Source organism: Serinus canaria, chromosome 4 (genome assembly GCF_022539315.1).
Source record: "Serinus canaria isolate serCan28SL12 chromosome 4, serCan2020, whole genome shotgun sequence".
In the NCBI taxonomy this organism is placed as follows: Eukaryota; Metazoa; Chordata; class Aves; order Passeriformes; family Fringillidae; genus Serinus; species Serinus canaria.
Window position 1 is genome coordinate 6,450,006 of NC_066317.1, and position 17,343 is coordinate 6,467,348.

A 17,343-nucleotide genomic window follows, 5' to 3' on the forward strand; every position below is an offset into this window, starting at 1 on the left:
TAGTGTGTGTAATTTTGTGATATCTTGAAAAATTTTATAAAAACAACAAAAAACCCTAACACTGTTGTATATCAAGTTTTTTTTCCCCAAAAAAGTGTAAAGAAAAACAATTTAAAAGAGTGGAAGGCTGTAGATTTGCATGGGAATTTCTGCTGCACTGAGGTGTTGCCTGGTAAAGGCAGAAGTGCTTCTTGGAATGCAAGCCAGCTTTCTTCAAAAGAATCCAGAGAAAAACATTGGTTTATTTTTGTCATATGATTGGGTATTTGTCAAGAATATGACAGGTGAATGATAAATATGAGGCAAGGAAGGAGAGTGAATATTTCACCTGCTGGCCATGAGAGCTGCTTGATGTCCCTTTGGTGAGCTGGACAAAACCAGCACCCCATCCATCCACAGCTCTGGCTGCCTCCCAGGGATGCCCTTTCACTTCCCACAGGCTTCAATCTTCCCTCTCTTCCCTTGCAGATAGTGGAAAAAACAATCCTTGCATTGCTGATGGCTTCACTGTCTGGTTCATCACCTCTCAGGAATTGATGGGGCTTGGTGCAGGGCTTATTGTGTATCCAACATCTTTTCCAATGCCTTTTAGGTGCATTTATTCAACCTTAACTATGTCTTAATAGAGTGGTCTATAACTGACCACTTTGCAAATCTTGGACCTTGTCTAAAAATTCTCCCAAATTTTTAGGTTTGTCTTTATTTCTTCTGTTAACAAATAACTGTACAGACCCTTCAAAACGTTACCCTGCCTAAACCCAGATTTCTGTCATGCTCAAAACAGTGGATTCTAAACAGCTTTTTAAAATGGAAGATTCAAGCTGGCTCTTGTTCCTGTTGGAGAGTAGATCATGTTTTCCTACACTGAGCAGCAGTAGCCTGTCAGTGTTTAAACAGGGATTTGGATTTCTGTGGGAGATAAAGCATTAGAATGGATGGAAAGGAGTTTGTATTCACGGCAGGCTCCACACTGCAGCCTTTGCTTCGGGCACTGCTGAGGTGACAAATGACACTCCCTGGGAGAGGACACTTCAGAGTAGCCAAGGATCTCCTCCTGACAAATCCCACAGCTATACCAGGCTTGATCTGTCACCTCAAGAGCTTTCTTCTCTGCTGTCTTCAGCCTCTGTGCTTTTGGGATTTCAGGTAAACAACCCTTCACCTGGCACACAGGTTGTGTCAAAGCAAGCTGAAACCCAAGCTGTGAGCACCTGTTAAGAAACATTCACCTTTAACCATAAATTAAAAGCCAGGAGAAGGATTTGCTTTCCATCTGCAAGGCCAGAGTTACATTATTGCTGATGTTTAGGGGGAAAGGAATAAAGAGCCAAATCTTTTGTACTGTTCCAAACACAGGAATAGTACCTCTTCCTAGAGGAAACAAACCCCCACAAACTCTTACTGTGTTGTCAAACAGAATATTGTCAAAGAGACTCAAACAAAGCCTATGAAAGGTTTAACTGCTCCCTGCCCTTTGCAGCAAAGACAGTAAAATCAAACTGATTCTGCAGGAAGGAAAAAATAATTAGAAAATAGCTCAGCATTGAGAAATTTAAAGTGCAACAACATCCACAGCAGAGTGCCAAACTGATTTTATATGCTGTGTCCAACTTGGAACGATAGAAAATTTAAGCCTTAGTCAAGAAAAAGTAGATCTAGCTCAATAAAAAGATACAAACAAGTACAAGCATGTGAGATAATTCTGTAGTCCTTACTGGAAATTCAAAATGTTTAGATCAAGTAACAACATGGTATTTTTTTTTCTCTTTAAACCAAGGAGATTTGAAAATCTATCTACTGCTAAAATGAAGCATTTTTGGGAAGTGGTGTACAAAATGAGGCAGAAGTGTCAAAACAAATGATGACTAAAACTAATTTAACACCAAGTCTAGCCCAGGAAAACAAGTGATACATTAAACTAGAAATGTATTTTGTTTCTGAAGATGAGACATTCTTCCATCAAGACCCTCATGTTGCTTAAACAAAATTTACCACAGTATCAACGTGCCTGTCATTTTACCCAACAGTGAATTTTGACCAAGAGATTGACACAAATGTTCCAAGGCTGAACGCCTCCATCAAATTTTTATAATTGCACTGAAGTTTGGATGGATCTGATGTTATGCTAAATTATGCTGTGTGTCAACTTTTTATAAATATGAAAGCTGCAGTGTGCTTTAAAGCACTTTTTTTAGGTTGTCAGCTTTAGATCACTAGTGACTTTGTATGGAGGATGGATGAGGTTAATTTAAATCCACCAGACTTTAGGTCTATGCAATGTTCTGCTGCCATGGGACAAGTTTTGTATCCTTCAGTTACCATTAAGGTGCTTCAAAGCAAAACTCACCCTGTACCCATCTTGTTGTTCCCCTAATCCTGAAAGTTAAATTTTAAACATTTTCCTCCTAAAGCAATTTTAAAACCCCAGCAACACAACTACATGTAATTTCACTGTGATTAACCTTCACTGCCATTCTGATAGCAAGGGAAAGGAAAAGAATGCACTTGGGCTAGTAAGTCACAGCAGGTACAAAACTACTCTCCCTTCAAAAGTTACCTTCCTTGCACCAGTAGGAAATTAGATACAAGCATGAGGAGCAGCTAATGCTACAGCTGCACTGAGTGAAGAGCAGAGAAACTCAGAGCAAAGGTCAAGAACTTCCAGCTCTGACTCTGTACAGTAGAAGCTGTAACACATACATGTATTTTCATGTGGAAGCCTGGGGACAAACACTTATCTGATTATCCTAAGGGATGGTTGGGCAAGCTGCCTTTTCTTGTTCCACAGCTACACAAGCTGGGTGCCATGATGAGCTGCAACAGCTGTGCAATAGCTGAAAGTGAAAGGCATACTGTAAATGTACTGTAAAAGCTTTTACAGTGAGACTTACCTAAAAGAAAAAAAATCCCTAGTGAAGCATCCAGATATAGAACTGGTGTTTAATTACTCCCAGCCCTTGTCCTATGCAGGGAAGCTTTTATTTATGCTGTTGGTTCCCACTGCTCCATCTAAACCACATATTTCTGTGGTTAGTTACAGCAGCATGCCCAGCATTTCAGCAGAGTTAGATGATTAGCAGACACTCAATCCAAGCCTGGACACTGCTCAGCTTATAAGGACGTGACTCAAACAGAAGCCGGTGCTTACTGAATTCACACCTCCCAGGAGTGTCCAGCCTCTAAAGGAGCCTGCAAACACAACTTCTATGGAGAAACAGCTCCATTTCTGTTCCCTCTCCCAGGCCAAAACAATCCTATTTCATGGCTGGAGATGAAATAAAGATGAAGTAAACCCTCCCTCCACCTCTAGGACATGTGAGTTACACACGATTCCACAGAGGAGTTTTTGTTTATTTGTTTCATTTACATCCATATGAATCTCTTTATTTGTTTCATTTACATCCATATGAATCTCTCAATCAAATAGGAATAAAAAAAAATAGTCATCCCTGGAATTTCACAGTTTACAGTTCAACAGAATGTATATATATATATAAACTGTTACTGTAGACTTAACACAGGTGAAATCTGCAACCAGAGGTACAAACACAAGCCACGAGCCTGCTGTTCTTGTCCTGTTAATGCCATGTGACATATTCCTTATATTCTTATGTTGCACTCAGTTACTACAATGCTTTATTTGTATCACTTTCCCCCCCCCACCATAAATTCACTGGCATAGGTTTAGTTTCTTAAATACAGCTTACCTGAGTAAGTCTTTGAGATTCCTCAACAGCTGGGACTTGAAAGGGAAAATACCTCCACCAGGACAAACAGCAGTGGCTGCTTCATCTACCCAAGACTTGTCCCCCTTTTTATTGCATCATATTCCAGCTCTGCTTACCAGCTTCTACACAGAGTCTGACAGCACAAGTGGTATTGTACATGCTTTATTAAAATGGTACTCGTATTTACAATATCTGCAGAAACAATCCCTCCCAAGTCTTGCATTCAGATAGACACACACACAGACACACGCGCGCAACGCCCCTTCACTCTACGGGGGTGTGAAGGCTATGCTCCCAAAAGTTAGGCAGCTTCTGGAAGAGGAGGAAGGGAGACTTTTTTTTTTTTTTTTGTGTGTTTGTAATTCCTTAAAAAGAAGCATGGGAGTATGCATTTGGCCATCACAATGCTAATTTAAGTATATGTAGTATTAACATATGGCAGTAACACTGAGTGCTCCTCTTTTACATTCTATACACAGAATGACATCAAGGTTTTCCAGTCAACAGAACATTCCAATTCAGTCTCACTGCTGCTTGTAGTGACTATGAAACCGCAATTTGGGGGCTGTCCCTTAAAACAATTCAAGTCTATGGAAGCGAAATAAGGCACAATTAATATTTGATTTGATTTAGAGGATGAGAAAAAGGGGGAGAGGCAGGTTACAGATAATAGTTGTTGTAGAAGAAACTTTTTTTACCCAATCCTTTTGAGAAAAGGATGAATTTTATCCCCATCCTAATCTACGTGGACTTCTCTTAGAGAACTGAAGGATTCTGCCGGGCAACTGACGCCCACACACAAAACAAAACTGGAAATTCACATTTTTAACACCGGCTTCAGTAGTCTCACCTACTGATGCTGATGTGGATGAGTACATCTTTCTTTTAATGCTGAAGGAGAAGACACACACAAAACAAGATTCAAACCTTCCTCTGAGCTTGAAGACTCACATCTTTTAGAGAGCTTGTAAGGTACACTAGCTGAAGGCTTCAGCTTACTGATAAAAAGGAATAGCATTTTTGCCTTTAAATCCCTGGCCCCTCTTCACTAACGAAGCCTAACCAGACATTACAAATAAACTGCAACGAAAAATTTGGCAGCACAAAGAATGTCTAGTATTCAAATCTTCATTTGTGAGTATATTATTTTCCTTGTACAAAACCTGTTGAATGTTTTTTCGCAGCAGATGAACTGTACCCAAAGATGCAGGACATTCTGTGATGGGGAATAAGAGGTTGCAGTTCCGAAGGCCCCTGACTTTGGTTGTTTACAAAGTTCATTCCTGTTTAGTGTGATCCTTGGTATCTTCCTCATCTGTGTATTCTGATGGTTCTTCCCCTGGTTTTAGGAGTCTACCTACGTAGTCATATTTTTCTGAAAGAGATTTATGATTCCATTACAATTAAATACAGCTGCATTTGCTTGCTAGCCCATATTACTGCAAATTCACTTTTTCTCCTACACACTACAGTTCTAAATCTCGATCACTGAAACTGATAGTAATTTAGCAGCAAGCTCAGCCTCCTAAAACAATCTTTCTACCATTACTTTCTCTAACTGTGAGTACTTTGTTTCCATTCTCCTCCAGCTGATCAGGCAAAATTTATCACCCAAGGGCTAAAAACCAAAGCTTTTCAATCCTTCAGCCTGTTTTGATTTCAATTAGTGTGAAAAATGATTCCCCCTCCCTCCAGAGGCATAATTCCTTATTTGTTAGCATTTCAAGACAAACTCATCCAACCCTTCATGTTAAAACAACTCTTAGTCCTAATGATAATTCCATGGCATCCAAAGCCAACAACCTCGAGCAGGAGTTCCACCAGCTAAGCAGATGAGATTTGGGAGTGAAATTCTGTGCCAAAGAGCTAACAGAACAGTTTTATTGTACAAAAATAAAAAGTTAAAAAAGCTATAGTGACATATAGTGAAAGCCTCTGTAGAAGATAGCCCTGAAATCCCTGGTCTGGTCTTAACAGTTAAGTGACACTGCACACACATTAAAGGGGACCTTGCTGCAGCTCACACCTCCCTTTTGAGGGGACAAGGAGGGGCAGACACTTTGCTGTGGTGACCCCCAGGTTGTGTCAGGGGAGGGTTATGCTGGGTATTAGAGAAAGGTTCTTCACCCAGAGGGTGGCTGGGCACTGGCACAGGCTCTCCAGGGTCACAGCACCAGCCTGACAGAGTTCAAGCAGGGTTTGGGCAATGCTCTCAGGCACAGGGTGGGTTTTCTGGGGATGGTTCTGTGCAGAGCTAAGAGTTGAAATGGATGATCCTTGGGGGTCACTTCCAACTCAGCATATTCTGTGATAACACCTCTTTAAACTGTCAACACCTCTTTAAAAGCTTCCCCAAGCCCAAATCAGTCATTTTTATTAAAAGCATTTCCTTAAGCTGATAATTTCAGAATTTACCTTTAAATTGCATTTCCCACTCTCTTACACTTTCCATCTGTACAGCATTTAAGTCCGATAGGTCATCATATTCATCTCTGAGTGCATCTTTATCTAGACAGAAAGTTGCTAGTCCCCTGGAGGCATCTCTGCCAGCAAATATTCCATATGGACCCTCTGAAAACAAAAAGACAAAATTGATACCTTCATGTCTTTGCTTATGGTGACCAAAGCTCAGTTCTTTACGTAGTCTGCCAAAGCCATACATTAAATTTCTGCAGTGATGGGAACAGCAGCAGTTTCAATGCCATGGCTGTTTGACATTCAACAGCACTGCAATTCAATCTTTAATATCACTAGGAGATAAAGTCTGCTGAGAGAAGCAGAACCAGGAAAATAGCTTTGAAGGGATATCTGGAAAAATCCCTGACAGTTGATGCAAGCCAGTTGATGCAAATTCCAAAAGGGACCAGAGGCTGGAATTCAAAAGAAATACACTTCTATTAAGCAACACATTGAATATTTGCAAGTCAGATATGAACAGAAGCAAACTGCATAGACATCTTAATTAGAAATCCATTATTATAAATAAAGAGAACTTAAGGGCTAAGTAATGATTTTACTTCACTTACAGAATCACAAGAACTTTCTACATCTTTTGTGACATTTCTTATTTCTGAGGAAATCACCTCACTTATTTTGGGCAGCAGATCCCCTATACTGCAGATCCCCTATACTGCTCCCCCTGTAATGCTCTTGAAACCAGAACAAATTGTCACATTAGCAATATAAAGCAACTGCTTCCTCTGTGCTTTTTGACCAATGCAAAGCAGCACAAATATCCCAATAAAATTTTGAGCAATGAATGTGAAATAAATATTATTATTGAGAGAAATGGATGGTTTATAAACCAACAATTTGCAGGGTAAGATTGGTAATTGGCTTTCACAAATTTTAATTAACTGAAAGAGCTTAAAGCATATTGTTATCTTAGATTTTCTTGACCTAAAACCAAATACCTTAAATTCGGATCAATTAAAAACCTGAAACTAAGACAAAAAAAAACTCAAAAAACAAAATAACACACAACGGTGGCCATCAGCCTGAAGAAAAGGCAGCACCCATGGGCAAGAATGAACACAAGCAAGTGGCAATACACTGTTCTTCACCCCCTCTACTGCCTGCTGAAGCACCTCAGATCTCTTCTGCAGCAGGATGAGCCATGGGGAATCATTCCAAAAGGCTGGTTCTGCCCAGGCTGCTCACTGCAGCCACCACACCTATCTACTCCTGCTGGCCATTGACTCCAGGGCTGAACTGAATGCAGCAGGGACAGCTCCTGAAGCAGGGAACCTGAGCACCATATGGATCAGAAGAAAGGATGTCCTCACCAGAACTGGTGGTGTCTCTCCACCCCAGAGTGCCAGGCATTTTATGCTGTTTACATTCAAACCAGAGAACAGAAGGTTGTTCTGTGTGCCAAAGACAATTCCCTCCTTTCTCTGGAAATAAACCAACTGATTTCAAAGCACAATTTCACAAGATGTAGGTATTAGAGAATGAACTATCAGCTGGAAGTTTGCACTGTACCAGTGGGACCATAATGATGAACAGCATCTCTGTTCTCATCCTTTCAGGTATTTAGCTCCAAGAACAGCACTCATGAGAACTGCCTCAGGAATCAGGGACTACAGGTACAGTACTTCAGGGAAACAAAGCCAAGAGGAGGGCTACCTTTCCTATTTTTGCATCCTGAATTAGGTATTTATTTGAAAAGCAGGATTTAGAGACTGAAATCAATCCTATACCAATGCACTCTGCATGCTTGGTCACTTCCACAGGACAGGCTAAGAGGCAGCAATGACCATCATCTGCAAAACAACACAGAGTTTCTTCAAACAAAAAGTTCTGCTTCCAGCAAAACTCAATGATTTCTCATTCAAGTGATCTCATTTTCAATGTTCTGAATAAAGAATGTGGGAGCCATAAACAGCTCTTACCAACACCACAATTAGTAAATCCTTAAAAGCAATTAGAAATTGTTTTGTAGTGACCCCACTAACAGTATTCTGTCCCCATTTTTCCCTTTCTCTGAAGTGTTTTCAAGCAAGTATGTCCATAAATGCTACTATTTGCACAAGGTGTTTTCCAAACTCTGGCTAATCAGAGAGTAGTACCCTGCTGCCCTTCCATTCTTCCCTGCATTTAGTGGTTTATGGAGTTTCACAGCACCTGCTGAGATGCCACCTCTTGGTCCACCAGCTTGATTCCAATTACTTATATTAAAAAGAGAATGATATTATATTTATCTGTATCAAGCACTGAATAGTCTTAAATCTCAATAACACACTTAATTGAAAGCATGAAAACTTTTAGAATATATCAGCTTGCATTAAGATTAATGGATGCAAAATTTCTGCAATATCTTATAATCTCAGATGCTTTGACACCAATATCTTTTTTCTTTCCTAAAACTGAATTTGAACTTTAAGATTCCAGAATGCTTATTACAGAAGTATTCAGAAGTCACAGAGGACCCATCAAGCCACGTCCAAGCACTCAGTGGAATGCTAACTTGTAAAAACCAACCTTTGGACTCGGCAGACAGCATTTTAAATTCCAGCTCTGCAAATGTAACTTAGAAATGTGTTCTATTCTTTAATCCTACACTAAAAGGTAAATATTGAATTGTGATTATTAGTAAATGGTGCAAGCTTGGCTTCACCTTGGTTCCTAAAGCAGAAGTTCAGCGATCTCAGTATGAGCAAGATCTGCTTCAAGATTTAAAGCTTCCATTTAGGTGCTTCTACACAGAGTTTAACTACAGTATTTTATATTAATACAAGACAGAGTTTAACTACAGTATTTTATATTAATACAAAACATACAGCTCTGGGGTTCTGCTCTAAGCCCTAGCCTATTACGCACTTTTATATAAAAAACTGGTGCAACAGTTTTTTATATTAAAAAAAAAACCAAAAAAACAAAAAAAACCTGGTGCAACAGTCTGAAAAAGCTATTTTGCATATCAGATTTCACTGCACTTGGGGAGGTGTCCAGGAAGGTGCCAGCACATAAAATCCCAGGGAGAAAATATCTTTCAGGAACATGATTGAGGTGGAGACATCAGTGCAATCCTAGACACACTCCCACAGAGTTCTTTCATAGCCTGATGCAATTTACTCTGCAGGCCCTACCCACAGTCCTTCTTTCCTTTCCTTTTGTCTGCCCACCTATTTAGCCTGGCTCCTGCTGTAAATAATTGATTGCAGCATGACATGACAGACACGCTGAAGAGAGGGCAGGAACAGTGGCTTGGAGCACAGGTATGTAAACCAAAGCAAGTTTCTGAGACCATATCACAACATTTCAGTGGTGGGTTTTTTTTTGCTGTACCCCCAAATTAGCCATTTCACAGTCAAATATGTCTTTAAAAAATTCTCCTCCCACTCCCATTTGGGATAGTAAAACAGCAAGAGTCAGGGAAGTGTCAAAACCAATTAGAACACATCTGTTACATGTTACTTGGGTATATGGAGGTACAAGTCTTCCATAAAGGAAAGTTGCTCCTTGAAGAATGCTTTTATTCCCATCACAGCTTTCACATTTAAAGACCTCTGCTCCAGAACCTTTGTTAATTTTAGCCCTGAGACCAGTTATCAAGCCCACATATTTGCCTGCCTATCTCCACATCTATACCTCCACGTTCATACTCTGCATTTCCCCTGTATAAAGTCCTCACCTACCTTACAACTCCACCTTGTATAAAGTACGCTCTTCTCTAAGCTACAACACATGCAAAACCTTGCTACCCACCACCTGCAGAGCTTTACTTCCTTTCAGAATCCAGTTAAGAATTTAGAAGCCTTGATGAATTTGACATCCTGTTCAGCCTGGCATTTGTCCTTATTCAAAATAAACTTCGAGAATTGCTAAAGTCAAAGTCTCTTCAGATGATAAAAATACATTCAAGATTTCTGCATCTCCTAGCACTGCTTGTTTCATTCTCTAATGAAGATTTAATTTCTCTTTGCAGACAAGGAAAAAAATCTATTCAACCTGAAGGAACATATTAAAAATTTTTAACCACAAAGTTGTTATTTGGAAGTACTGCTTCTAGTCACTTCCTCCTGAACAGGGTAAACTGGATCTTGGAACAGCACCTATTTCAATTTTCAGCCAGTTTGGCCAATAGTTCCCCCAGCAAAACCTATGCTGGATCCAACTTCAGGGTATGTTACCGGCTGCCAAAAGGCTCCCTGAGCATTTCAGTTTGGTAGCAGCTTTGTGGAATATCCCAGACTATTGCTCCAACAGCAGTAACGCTGTACACTGAACTTTGGATGGCTCCAAGGGGCAGCACAGAGAATAGATCACAGATAGCCACATGTGGACTTTATAGCTAATGAAGTGAGAGGTGAACTAAGAATTGTGTTCCTTTTCACAAGGTCCATGTGATCTCTCTAAAGAAGCCACACAGGTTAACAACAAAGTTCAGCTTTAAACCAGCAGCTTTGGTTTCTTCAACTAGTCAAAAAGCACTTCAAAGCAATCACCAAATGTGCATCTGTGGGCTACATACAGCTACTGGAAACAAACCTCAGTTTTCTTTGAAGTTTAGATGCTGAGGGACAACAATTGTTAATCTGCAGACAAGAATCAGGACTAATGTCCCCTTTAATGTGAGTTAGGATAAAGGGAGACAGGCTACAAAATTATTAACAATTATTAACATTATTCTATCACTTTGCTTACTTTTTCCACTCCAAACTGAAGTGGAACATTGACTGGCTGTTTCAAATTTTGTATCTGAATCCTGACATGTGTTTGCTCAGTGTTGTATCTTTCATGAGAGAATGAAAATCTGAAAGTTAGACTAAGCCATTTGAGATGTAGCTTGAAAGCAGAAGGTTTCTAATAACATTTATCACTGGGAATTCAAGGTGACATAATTTTAACTTTACTGCTCTAGATTTACATGAAAAGGAAGATGTGGGTCAATTTTGAGTTACAACTTGCATGGAAAGTATGTGTCCTTAGGAGACCAATCCACATGCTAAATGGGAGCTCTACAGGTGTGAAGTCTACATGCTAAGATGGAACTGCCCAGAAACAGGGGTCTAAACCTGACTCCTAAGGCACAAGGCCAGAGAGCCTCACTCTCTCTTTTGCTTACCTGCTCTTTAACTCTGTGGGAAAAAAAAAGGGCAAGAATCAATGACCCAGTTTCTACTAAAGGGGCAGACAACAAGCACAGGCCAGCAGTCAGGAGCTCTTGAGAAGGACCTAGATTCCACATCTTGGTTTAGTGAGAAATGCTCTGACCACCAGTTTATTTCCTAATAAGACAAGCAAAGCTGGCCAGGTTTTTTTCATTCAATGACAGCATGGCTGCTGTGTACTGGACTTAACATCTACATGTAACAATTCATATTAACTAACTAACAATTCATGTGATGTCACTATCACATTCCATATTATCTTGCTTTGAGCACACCTGCTTGATCAGGCCCCTCAAATGTCAGGTGACTCAATGATCTCAGAGGTTTTTTCCAGCCTAATCAATTCTGTGACTGGAACATGATTGGTTTAAATAGGAACTAGGAATTTGTACAGACCTCTTATGAAACTCACAGTTGTTCAAGTTTTAAGGGATATACTGAGGCTGTGAAAAAGGTAAAAAGAAATTTAAAAAACAAGAAAGAGAGCTGACAGACACACAGAGTAGAAGCAGAGAAGGAGACAGAGTGCTGATCTTCCCGCACAAAACCACTTTACTGCTCTCCATGAGCATGGCCTGGAGGCTCAGAACAACCTCCACCCTGGCAGCAAAGGCACTACTCCCTTTAACCAGAAGTATGGAAACAATCTCTCACCAATATGTGTGCATACACCTTTTAGTTTTACTGCTTCTGGCTGGAACTCCACTTCTCTGTCCAGAAAAGCTATTTCTCTGAAAAGCTGAATCCCAGGGCAAGAGACACTTCCACTACATAGACAGCCAAAGAGGTGACAAACATCAGAACCACTGAGAAGACCTTTCACACTTTACAGAAAACATTTCTTTCCCTCAGTCTTATCCTCTGTACTTATCTGTAACCCCTCAGCCTGTTGTGTTCTTAAGATAAGGCCACCCTTAACAGTATTCTCCAAATACAACATATGTAGAGTCCCTCCTGCAACACTTCACTCTAACCATACCCTTGGAAAGGATGTATGGAAAAGCACCATTGCCATGTGGTCAACAGAGACTCAGGGAAATTTATGGCACTGAATTCCAAACAAAGTCTAACAGCATCAGATTATTTTTATACAAATTATCAGAAAAAATGATGGCTGTTTATTACAATCAAATAAAGGCAGGTTTCCCTTCATGGAAAATGAACTATGATGGAATGTTTTTTGTGGAAGGAACTACTACTATCTAATGTATTCTTCTTGGAAAATCAGAGATCTTCATGACATGGTGAAAGACAAGTGGGATGAGAGATGAGTTGACAGTGACAACATACTGCAGTGAAGGAAAGTCAGGAAATTGATTTTTTTAAGATCATGAAACATTAAGAAATAGAAGTGACGTGAACAGTTGCATACTCGGGGTTGCATATAATCTTGCTTTGTCATGCTCAAAGATGTGTATTTTTCATAAATACACAAAGTACTTACTAAGCTAAGCAAAACCTGTTTATGGCAATACTTTGGCATGCAAATTTAACTGCTAAATATTAAGATTTGCTCACACAAAGTACACTAACTCTTACAATGCTCTTCTATTGACAGATACACAACCAGAAACCTTGATGCAAACAAACACACAAAGTTCAATGTTACAATAAATGAAAAGTAAAAAACTGTCTCACATTGTAAGATATAAAACCAACACAGCACACACAGAAGGTATTAATGACCAAACCCTAAGTCATGAGATGTGATTACAGATGGGAAATCATCCCAACAGAGGTTCTCTAACATTCTGCTTATGTGATATTTTTAATAGTGTACCACTAATTGTTTACTTTATCTCTTTTGGAGTTTGTGGATGATAAAGGGATTATTAAATCAGATTTAATAATCAGTCAAAGCACTCTAGGTCACTTACTCATCTGGACACAAGCAGAGGTGGAATTTAATACACCTAAGTGAAGTCTTGAAACAAATGGTGTATTTGCAGGACAGAGCAGCATTTTGGAAAAGCACTTGGCAAGTAAAGTTTGAAATTCAGAGTCCAATGTGAGCAAAGTGGTTTTTGGAGGTACAGACTGTTATATGTGCAGTGCAGCCTTTCTTTACTCTTAGCTAAAATACATTAAGAGATACCAGAGAATAAAAGGATACCAATGAGATAAACTGCAGAAGGCTTAAAGAAAACAGCAAAACAAACAAAAAAAACCCAACAACCAAACTGGGAAACGTTTGGATTAAATGTTCAAGAAAATGAAGTTTTCAGTCACGGCTGTTTGAAAGGAGGGCTTCAACACTCTATCATTATTTAAAAATACCTTTACAGTACGTATGTATGTAAAGGGCTCTTGAATGAAATGGACCAAAGTATAACAGGATTCACTGGATGGAAACTTAAAACCAGGAGAACTCTGAATAAAATCACAAGTTTGGTGGAAGCTTCAATGGAATCTCAATTGTTGGACAAAAATCTGGACTAGATGACAATTTTGTGCATTTTAAACTTTCTGCTATAAGTAGAAAAAAAAGGAACACCTTGGCATCCAAACTACACTGAAGAAGGAAAACCAGACCTACCTATGAAGACATGAGAAGCCACCTGAGGCAGCCACGTTATTCAGCATTAACCCAGGCCTGCAGACTTGCTGAAGACTGAAATGAGCCCTCAGCCACTGCTTTCCACTGCCCTCAAAGCTGAAGCACTCTCTCTTCACATCAGTACCTCAGTACTAAAGGCTCACAGTCAGAGCCTGAAACATCAGCAGAGCCAAAGTCCTCAGCTCTTCCTTCTGTTAAAATCTGGCCATGCTTTGCTGGTATGATTTGCACTTCCCTTGCCACACTCCAGCTATGAGACATAAAATTTCCATGAGAACTGCTGTGGACATCTGGATACTCTGGCTGAAGCCTTTCTGAATAGATCTCAACCAGCTGTAGGAGACTTTTCCACTTGAACTCTTCTCAGGTTTTTAAGGCCTGCAAACTATCTACTAGTGTTCTTCTTTTCAGCCACAAAACAGTTGCAAGAAAAAATTCCCTGATATGTATCCAAAGAGGGAAACCACATCAGCACAATTCAGAAATCATCATGTTTGGCAGAGAACACACAGCTGATGATGCACTGCTTGAGCTTTACATGCAACATCCCGAGTTACGGATCTGACACGAAAACGATGTCACTCCTGTTAGAAAAAGGCAATCTTTCACTACAGGGACAAAAAAATAAAAAAAGCCTTTGTCCCTCTTGATGAAAAGCTAGAAGCACTGCTTTTAAGGAAAACCAGCTGCTACCAGTTATCAAAAAGCAGATTGATGTCCTAGAACATTAAGTTTTAGCTTCCTCACAATAAGAGGCCTCCAAAGGTTGACAGTGTGAACCACTGATGGTATCTGGAAAGGAGAGTCTAACATTCAACTGAAGTTTGATACACAAAAGGGAGAAAGTCAATGTTTAGATCAGGGTTCAGTATTATTTCACAGAGCACTCTGGCAGCTTACTGGTGTTTTAGGTTTCATGCAGCATGTGTATTACCTGCATTTTATGTCAGCACACAGGTCTCAGTTTAAAAACCCCTAAATAAGAGAGACAAAAGAACTAGCCTGATTAAGTGGCATGAAAGCTGCAGCTCACCAGGCTGCATTTTCTCAGCTTTACTGGTTAATAAACAACACAAAGCATGGCAAGGTACTTCAGATTCCACTGCGAATTTTTATAGTAAGAACCCAGCCAAAAAGCATTTCAATTCAATTACAGCAGGTTCACTTTCTGCAACTGGTATCACCAACTTTGAGCATAAAGTAGTTACAAAATTCTAGCCCAGTTCAGCCACAGAACTGCTTGTCCCTTCCCCGCCAAGAACCAAAGGCTCGTAACACGCCAGCTTTGTATTTTTCTTTTTCTAACCTCAATTATTAAATAATAATAAATGATTACTTAACTTGAACTATTTCCTGGGGGAGTGGGAAATATCCTCTCTCCCCTCCACCCCTCTCACAAAGAAGATTGCCACGGTTATTATGAAAACTCCTGCGTAGTTTGATTAGAGCAAGTTTTCCAAACCACCATTGTTTAAAGAAGAAAATTATCAGCAGTCATAAGCCTCATTTCCTTTGGCATCAGTCGTGAACACAGTGCTCACCAGTAAGTTTACCCACCTCATTATTAAGAATGCTGCTTATCACGAGAAAGTGAGCTGCAGTTTCACAGTGTACAAGGTGAATACAAAACCAGAACATTTCTCTGAAGCCTGCTTTTCTGAACCTTCGAAATACACATTTCCTCTCCGAAGAGGAGTGCTGGCTGGCTGTCTGTTTACGAGATTGGCTTGATTTCTGCACTCTTCCCAACAGCAGCACCATACTAGTCCCAGAGCTCTCCTATCTTTATCCTGACTAAAAGTCACACTCAATATGGCATTTACACCTAAATAAATAACCAGCTGGTCGGCTTCCTCTCCTGAGCCGTAAGCGCTAGAACGAAGAAAGCACTGCTCAGCTGCACTTGGGAAACCTACTAGAAGAGACAGAAGGGAAAAAAAAAAAAAATAGAATTAACCACGGCACATCCAAATCAAGGCATCTGGGAAAATGACGGCTGCCTGAGGAGAACCCAGACCCGCTGAGCATCACCAGTGTAACAGCGCCGGTGGGTCCCCGGCCGGGACTCCCCCCATCCCCCCGCCGTCTCACCGGGCCCGTAGAACTTGCTGCCTTTGGTCACGTCGAAGACTTTGCCGTTAACAGCCAGGAGGATGCGAGGATTGCGAGCGCCGTCGAACTCGCGCAGCTGCTCCAGGGAGAAATCCCGGCGCTTCATGCGCGGCAGCGCGGCGGCCTCGCCCTGCCGGGCCGCGCCCCCCGGCCCGTTCCGCGCTCCCCAGCGCAGGTACAGCCGGTAGGCCGCCAGCAGCGCCAGGGCCAGCAGCCCCACGCTCAGCAGCACCTCGCCGCCCGCCAGGGCCGCGCCGCTCGCCCGGCCCTCCTCAGTCCTGAGCCGCCCCTGCCCATCGTCCGCCATCGCTGCCCGGACAGCGCGCGCCCGCCCGGGACACGCCCGGCCGCGGCCACGCCCCCGCCCACCGCCCCTCCCGCTTCCCATTGGCCGCCGGCCCGAGCCGGCCCCGCCCCCGCCCGGCTCGCGCCCCGCCGGCGAATCGGGACGCGGGCACGCCCCGCGCCCGGCCCAACGGCGCGCGCGCGCCGCTCGCGCGAGAGGCGCCGCGGCACCCCAGCGCGCGTGCGCGCGCACCGCCCTCCCCCTTCCCCCCCCCCCCATTCCTCTCATCCTCATCCCCCCCCCCCCCCCCCACAATCGCCCCCGCGCGCCCCGGTGGCGTTGGCGGGAGCGCGGCGCGCGGAGGCGGTGGGGGGGTCGCTCGTGCCGCCGCCTCACGGCAGAGGGCGGGAAGCGCTGGGAGCCGCGGGAGGCTCTGAGGGCGCCGCGGTACAGCCGCGCGGTGCTGGGGAACAGCGATCGCAGGAGGCGCCTGTCCCCGCCACCGACCAGAGGGTCGAAGGCCGGCCGGCGGCGTTGGGCCACCGCGGTGCGGCCACGTCGTGCGGGGCTCGCTCGGCAGGTGCCGAGCGAGCGACACGTCTGACTGCGCAGGGCTGTGGGGCGGCGGCGCTGCCCGCTCGGGTGACACAGGGCTGGTCTGTGGGGCGGAGGCGGCTCGGGGGCTGCTCGGTGCCCTTGGCTCCTTAGGGTGAATGTGCTCTTCCATTTCTGGCTGTCAGAAAACGGGGTGCTTGCTGGCATAGGGCTGATGCAGTAGGATCACCTCCCGTGCTTTGAAATGTATCACTGGCAGCACATAGATGGCTCTCGTATACCTCGTTACGTACTACCCGTGCTCCTCAGTTGCTTGCTCAGTTACGTGAGGAGAAAGACTTCTTAAAGGTTTTGTTCTTTCCAGGGGTTAGAGATGGTAAGTGTAGCTCATCTCAGGAGGAGACCACCTGCAGGGAAGTCAAAAGACCTGGCAGCAGAATGAAGCCTTTGTGCACCTCTCTCTTGGTGAACGTGTTCCCAAGCGGCACC

General features: G+C 42.5%; 1 protein-coding gene across 1 annotated transcript; it reads right to left on the reverse strand.

Moving 5' to 3' along the window:
- Positions 1–3,874: 3,874 nt before the first annotated feature.
- Positions 3,875–16,335, reverse strand: PGRMC2 (progesterone receptor membrane component 2). Its single transcript, XM_009096330.4, has 3 exons — positions 15,993–16,335; positions 6,144–6,299; positions 3,875–5,103 (listed from the first exon to the last, which is right to left on the reverse strand). Exons 1-3 carry the CDS (start codon positions 16,318–16,320, stop codon positions 5,006–5,008), a joined length of 582 nt encoding a protein of 193 aa, XP_009094578.4. The 5' UTR covers positions 16,321–16,335; the 3' UTR covers positions 3,875–5,005.
- Positions 16,336–17,343: the final 1,008 nt, after the last annotated feature.

Excerpts from the sequence above, each read along its gene's own strand:
- PGRMC2 (XM_009096330.4), bottom strand. The coding sequence starts at position 16,320 with ATGGCGGACGATGGGCAGGGGCGGCTCAGGACTGAGGAGGGCCGGGCG. Across the intron at positions 6,300-15,992 it reads CAGCAAGTTCTACGGGCCCG|AGGGTCCATATGGAATATTT; the intron begins GTGAGACGGCGG and ends TTTTGTTTTCAG. Across the intron at positions 5,104-6,143 it reads GTGGGAAATGCAATTTAAAG|AAAAATATGACTACGTAGGT; the intron begins GTAAATTCTGAA and ends AATCTCTTTCAG.